This window comes from Callionymus lyra, chromosome 7 (genome assembly GCF_982586985.1).
Source record: "Callionymus lyra chromosome 7, fCalLyr1.hap1.1, whole genome shotgun sequence".
In the NCBI taxonomy this organism is placed as follows: domain Eukaryota; kingdom Metazoa; phylum Chordata; class Actinopteri; order Syngnathiformes; family Callionymidae; genus Callionymus; species Callionymus lyra.
The window spans coordinates 1,141,358-1,148,857 of record NC_141824.1 but is presented as its reverse complement, the minus strand read 5'-3'; the positions used below and the strand labels follow the sequence as shown (position 1 = coordinate 1,148,857).

The window sequence follows — 7,500 nt, the reverse complement described above, 5'->3', positions numbered from 1 at the left end:
AGAACACCAACACCAACACTAACACTAACACTAACACTAACACCAACACCAAAACCAACACCAACACCAACACCAACAAAGAACAAAGAACAAAGAACAAAGAACAAAGAACAAAGAACACCAACACCAACACTAACACCAACACCAACAAAGAACAAATAACAAAGAACACCAACACTATCACTAACACTAACACTAACACCAACACCAACACCAACACCAACACCAACACCAACACCAACACCAACACCAACACCAACACCAACACCAACACCAACACCAACACCAACAAAGAACACCAGCACCAACAAAGTACACCAACACTAACACCAACACCAACACCAACAAAGAACACCAACACCAACAAAGTACACCAACACTAACACCAACACCAACAAAGTACACCAACACCAACACTAACACCAACACCAACACCAACACCAACACCAACAAAGAAAAAAGAACACCAACAAAGAACACCAACACCAACACTAACAACAACACCAACAAAGAACACCAACACTAACACTAACACTAACACTAACACTAACACCAACAACAACAACAACAACAACAACAACACCAACACCAACACCAACACCAACACCAACACCAACACCAATACCAACAAAGAACAAAGAACACCAACACCAACACCAACACCAACACCAACACCAACACCAACACCAACACCAACACCAACACCAACACCAACACCAACAAAGAAAAAAGAACACCAACAAAGAACACCAACACCAACACTAACAAAGAACAAATAACAAAGAACACCAACACTATCACTAACACCAACACCAACACCAACACCAACACCAACAAAGAACACCAACACCAACAAAGTACACCAACACCAACACCAACACCAACAAAGAACACCAACACCAACAAAGTACACCAACACTAACACCAACACCAACAAAGAACACCAACACCAACAAAGTACACCAACACCAACACTAACACCAACACCAACAAAGTACACCAACACCAACACTAACACCAACACCAACAAAGAAAAAAGAACACCAACAAAGAACACCAACACCAACACCAACAAAGAACACCACTAACACTACCACTAACACTAACACTAACACTAACACTAACACTAACACTAACACTAATACTAATACTAACACTAACACTAACACTAACACTAACACTAACACTAACACTAACACTAACACTAACACTAACACTAACACTAACACTAACACTAACACTAACACTAACACCAACACCAACAAAGAACACCAACAAAGAACACCAACACCAACAAAGAACACCAACACCAACAAAGAACACCAACACCAACAAAGAACACCAACAAAGAACACCAACACCAACACTAACACCAACAAAGAACACCAACACCAACAAAGAACACCAACACCAACACCAACACTAACACCAACACCAACAAAGTACACCAACACCAACACTAACACCAACACCAACAAAGAAAAAAGAACACCAACAAAGAACACCAACACCAACACCAACACTAACAACAACACCAACACCAACAAAGAAAAAAGAACACCAACACCAACACTAACAACAACACCAACAAAGAACACTAACACTAACACTAACACTAACACTAACACTAACACTAACACTAACACTAACACTAACACTAACACTAACACTAACACTAACACTAACACTAACACTAACACTAACACTAACACCAACAAAGAACACCAACACCAACAAAGAACACCAACACCAACAAAGAACACTAACACTAACACTAACACTAACACTAACACTAACACTAACACTAACACTAACACTAACACTAACACTAACACTAACACTAACACTAACACTAACACTAACACTAACACTAACACTAACACTAACACTAACACTAACACTAACACTAACACTAACACTAACACCAACACCAACAAAGAACACCAACAAAGAACACCAACACCAACAAAGAACACCAACACCAACAAAGAACACCAACACCAACAAAGAACACCAACAAAGAACACTAACACTAACACTAACACTAACACTAACACTAACACTAACACTAACACTAACACTAACACTAACACTAACACTAACACTAACACTAACACTAACACTAACACTAACACTAACACTAACACTAACACTAACACTAACACTAACACTAACACTAACACCAACACCAACACTAACACCAACAAAGAACACAAACTTGTTGACAAACGACTCCTCTCTGTGTTCGCAGCAGTCCATGTGCGAGGAGATGCTTCGAGAACTTCACGGAATCGTCTCGTGTCGCGACGGCCTTCAGTTGCGGCGTCGACGCGCCTCGACGTTACTGCGGCCGCGACAGCTCCCCCTGGAGGAGCGGCGGGGGAGGGCGGTGGGCGTCGGCCTCAGCAACGGTAAAGTGTCCGAGCCGCTGCCTCACAGACTGGCCCAGGAGGCGGCGCTCGTGGCTCGAGGCTGCAGCCACGTCCGGATCTGCCCCGAGTGCCGGCGCTTCCAGGGCCTGAGGACGAGACCCCCCGTGGTGAGGCTCCCGTCCCCGGCCCACAGCGAGGAGAGCCTGGACTGGGACAAGACCACGAACAGCAGTGAACCTGAATGACATCACGACTCCTCGCCCGGGACGAAGGTCACGTGATCCATCAGGAGGTCCTTGAGATGTGGGTAAAAAACAGTCTGGATTGCGGCCCCTGGAGGCCTCGGACCAACATGAGGCTCTTGTACTATGCAGTTCTTCATCGTTCCCTCTTTTTAAATTATTTCTTCTATTGCGTTAGTTCTTGTTGTTCTTCTCATCCCACGATGAACTCTGGTCTGGAAGTGAGCAAGAAGAAGGACCAGCGAACAGGACCAACCCCGGCATGAAGCAGAAAAGTTTTTCTATGACACGTGACTTGTGTAAATGTCAAGGCAGATTGAAAGCGAAGGCTTCGCTCCGGGACGACTTTCTCTTCCATCAGCAAAGATTTGTTTTTCATACGTTTTTATTTGTCCTCAGATGTGACATTTAAAAGCAACGAGACGGTTTTTATGTTTGTGGAGTGAATTAAACCTTGAACAGACGAGAAGAACAAAAATACATGTTTGACTTTCTTTCATATTCTCTGGTCTGAGGCTGAATGACTGGATCTTCACCTTCGCACGTCACTGTCAGTCTGTCATCAGCTGTCAATCACTTCATAACATGTCAACACGTCTGAGTCTGAGTCTCGTCATGTGTGAAGCTGTCGAGTCCACTTTGACTGAAGGAACCTTTGGACTGAAGGAACCTTTGGACTGAAGGAACCTTTGAACTGAAGGAACCTTTGGACTGAAGGAACCTTTGGACTGAAGGAACCTTTGAACTGAGGGAACCTTTGGACTGAAGGAACCTTTGGACTGAAGGAACCTTTGGACTGAAGGAACCTTTGGACTGAGGGAACCTTTGGACTGAAGGAACCTTTGGACTGAAGGAACCTTTGGACTGAAGGAACCTTTGGACTGAGGGAACCTTTGGACTGAAGGAACCTTTGGACTGAAGGAACCTTTGGACCGAAGGAACCTTTGGACTGAAGGAACCTTTGGACCGAAGGAACCTTTGAACTGAAGGAACCTTTGGACTGAAGGAACCTTTGGACTGAAGGAACCTTTGAACTGAAGGTAGTGGAGAGAGAACTGTGTCAGTCCATGATCAGCTTCAAATGCTACCTCATGCTAGCTTCAAATGCTACATCATGCTAACTTCAAATGCTAAGTCATGCTACCTTCAAATGCTACCTCATGCTAGCTTCAAATGCTACCTCATGCTAGCTTCAAATGCTACCTCATGCTAACTTCAAATGCTACCTCATGCTAGCTTCAAATGCTAAGTCATGCTTCCTTCAAATTCTAAGTCATGCTACCTTCAAAGTTACATCATACTACTTTCAAATGCTAAGTCATGCTACCTTAAAATGTTACGCCATGTCTGTTTCAAATGCTAAGTCATGCTAGCTTCAAATGCTACCTCATGCTACATTTAAATACTATGGCATTCTAGCTTAAAATTCTAAGTCATGCTACCTTCAAATGCTACGTCATAATACCTTGAAATGCTAAGTCATGCTAGCTTCAAATGCTACGTCATAATACCTTGAAATGCTAAGTCATGCTAGCTTCAAATGCTACGTCATGCTACCTTCAAATGCTAAGTCATGCTAGCTGCAAATGCTACGTCATGCTACCTTCAAATGCTTAGTCATGCTAGCTTCGAATGCTAAGTCATGCTACATTCAAAATTACATCATACTACTTTCAAATGCTAAGTCATGCTAGCTTCAAATGCTAAGTCATGCTACCTTCAAATGCTAAGTTATGCTTTCATTTTTAAATCACTGATAATTCTTTTATTGTGACCACCTTTCATTTTCATTTTGACCACCTTGTGACAAACTTTTCAGATCAGAATGAAACGCTAGCTCTGTTGTTGACTAGCTAAGCTAAGCTAAGCTAAGCTATTATAGATTCATCATTTCCTAAACTCAACAGTTACCGTATAAATTGAATTAAGATGTAGTTTGTACTTTTGAATGAATGTATTCGATGCTAAGTTGTTGTTTTGGACAAAAACGACTTCATTCAAACGTCAATGAACACTTTAGAAATATTAACATATTTTATTAATATTACAGAATAAAGAACGTTCAACAATGTCTCATGGAAACACAAACTACATTCATCGTCAAATGATTTGATTTACAGTTTCCACTTTTATCTGATCTTGGTTTTCTGGACGTTCTGGTCACAGTTTTCCATAAAGTCCTCCTGGAGATCCTAGTCATCCTGGAGAACCTTGTCCTCCTGGAGAACCTTGTCCTCCTGGAGATCCTTTTCCTCCTGCAGATCCTCGTCCTCCTGGAGAACCTTGTCCTCCTGGAGAACCTTGTCCTCCTGAAGATCCTTTTCCTCCTGGAGATCCTTTTCCTCCTGTAGATCCTCGTCCTCCTGGAGAACCTTGTCCTCCTGGAGAACCTTGTCCTCCTGAAGATCCTTTTCCTCCTGGAGATCCTTTTCCTCCTGCTGATCCTCGTCCTCCTGGAGAACCTTGTCCTCCTGGAGATCTTTTTCCTCCTGCAGATCCTCGTCCTCCTGGAGAACCTTGTCCTCCTGGAGATCTTTTTCCTCCTGCAGATCCTCGTCATCCTGGAGATCCTCGTTCTCCAGAGATGTTCCTGCAGCTCCTGCTCCAGAGTTTCATCATCTGCTGACTCGCTCTGGTTGTGTTGTTGTTGTGTTGTTGTGGTGCAGCAGAGACTTCATGGAGATGATCTTCTGAAGAAGAACGTTCCTCGTGTTCACTTCATTATGAGCAGAACTTCTGGATCTTTCTGCAGCTTCTCTGGACACGTCGTTGACACGTGTCAGCAACACAATCCTTCTTGAGCCTTTATTCAGAACATACGGTAATGATGAGAAAATTCATTGAAACTGTTAAAGACGTAGAAAAGACTAAATCCTATGAAAATGTTAAATAAATTAAACATTAAACTTCAGATTCTAACTTTCACACAAAAACACTTTCATCGAAGAATCTTTTTGTTCTCCTGACGTTTCTTTTCTCCGAATGTTTTCATCTCTTTCCGTTTCGCTGATGCTCGTCTGACCTTAGATTTGTTTGGACGGTTCCTGCGACGTTTGAATCTCATGTTTGACGATCAGCACAAACATTACGACCACCTGTTCCCTCGTGACATAATCAAAGAAGCAGAATGAGGACGTGGTGACTTCAGGCTGAGTCAACGTTGAGTGAAGCAGAAGAAACTGAATCACTTCATCAGGACCACAATAACAACACACTGTTGTGAGTGTGAGTGTTGTGAGTGTTGTTAGTGTAGTAAGTGTTGTGAGTGTAGTAAGTGTTGTGAGTGTTGTGAGTGTTGTGTTGTGAGCGTTGTGAGTGTTGTGAGTGTTGTGAGCGTTGTTAGTGTAGTAAGTGTTGTGAGCGTTGTTAGTGTAGTAAGTGTTGTGAGTGTTGTGAGTGTTGTGAGTGTAGTAAGTGTTGTGAGTGTTGTGTTGTGAGCGTTGTGAGTGTTGTGAGTGTTGTGAGCGTTGTGAGTGTTGTGAGTGTTGTGAGTGTTGTGAGTGTTGTGAGTGTTGTTAGTGTAGTAAGTGTTGTGAGTGTTGTGAGTGTTGTTAGTGTAGTAAGTGTTGTGAGTGTTGTGAGTGTTGTGAGTGTAGTAAGTGTTGTGAGTGTTGTGTTGTGAGCGTTGTGAGTGTTGTGAGTGTTGTGAGCGTTGTGAGTGTTGTGAGTGTTGTGAGTGTTGTGAGTGTTGTGAGTGTTGTGAGTGTTGTTAGTGTAGTAAGTGTTGTGAGTGTTGTTAGTGTAGTAAGTGTTGTGAGTGTTGTGAGTGTTGTTAGTGTAGTAAGTGTTGTGAGTGTTGTGAGTGTTGTTAGTGTAGTAAGTGTTGTGAGTGTTGTGAGTGTTGTTAGTGTAGTAAGTGTTGTGAGTGTTGTGAGTGTTGTGAGTGTTGTTAGTGTAGTAAGTGTTGTGAGTGTTGTGAGTGTTGTGAGTGTTGTTAGTGTAGTAAGTGTTGTGAGTGTTGTGAGTGTTGTTAGTGTAGTAAGTGTTGTGAGTGTTGTGAGTGTTGTTAGTGTAGTAAGTGTTGTGAGTGTTGTGAGTGTTGTTAGTGTAGTGAGTGTTGTTAGTGTAGTAAGTGTTGTGAGTGTTGTGAGTGTTGTTAGTGTAGTAAGTGTTGTGAGTGTTGTTAGTGTAGTGAGTGTTGTGAGTGTTGTGAGTGTTGTGAGTGTTGTGAGTGTTGTTAGTGTTGTGAGTGTTGTGAGTGTTGTTAGTGTAGTAAGTGTTGTGAGTGTTGTTAGTGTAGTGAGTGTTGTGAGTGTTGTGAGTGTTGTGAGTGTTGTGAGTGTTGTTAGTGTTGTGAGTGTTGTTAGTGTTGTGAGTGTTGTGAGCGTTGTGAGTGTTGTGAGTGTTGTAAGTGTTGTGAGTGTTGTGAGCGTTGTGAGTGTTGTTAGTGTTGTGAGTGTTGTGAGTGTTGTGAGTGTTGTTAGTGTAGTAAGTGTTGTGAGTGTTGTTAGTGTAGTAAGTGTTGTGAGTGTTGTTAGTGTAGTGAGTGTTGTGAGTGTTGTGAGCGTTGTTAGTGTAGTAAGTGTTGTGAGTGTTGTGAGTGTTGTGAGTGTTGTGAGTGTTGTGAGCGTTGTGAGTGTTGTTAGTGTTGTGAGTGTTGTGAGTGTTGTGAGTGTAGTAAGTGTTGTGAGTGTTGTTAGTGTAGTGAGTGTTGTGAGTGTTGTGAGTGTTGTTAGTGTAGTGAGTGTTGTGAGTGTTGTGAGTGTTGTGAGTGTTGTGAGTGTAGTAAGTGTTGTGAGTGTTGTTAGTGTAGTGAGTGTTGTGAGTGTTGTGAGTGTAGTAAGTGTTGTGAGTGTTGTTAGTGTAGTGAGTGTAGTAAGTGTTGTGAGTGTTGTTAGTGTTGTGAGTGTTGTGAGTGTTGTGAGTGTTGTTAGTGTAGTAAGTGT

The 7,500-nt window shown here is 42.4% G+C and overlaps 1 protein-coding gene across 1 annotated transcript in view; it reads left to right on the top strand.

Annotated features, from left to right (window-relative positions):
• The window catches only part of LOC148074588 (glutamate receptor ionotropic, kainate 1-like), a gene marked incomplete at its 5' end in the record, with an annotated part of 10,580 nt that extends 7,519 nt beyond the window's left edge, over nt 1–3,061 (top strand). The window contains 1 exon segment of the mRNA XM_087795587.1: nt 2,252–3,061. Coding sequence (XP_087651713.1) covers nt 2,252–2,617 — 366 coding nt within the window.
• Between the last annotated feature and the right edge of the window lie 4,439 nt (nt 3,062–7,500).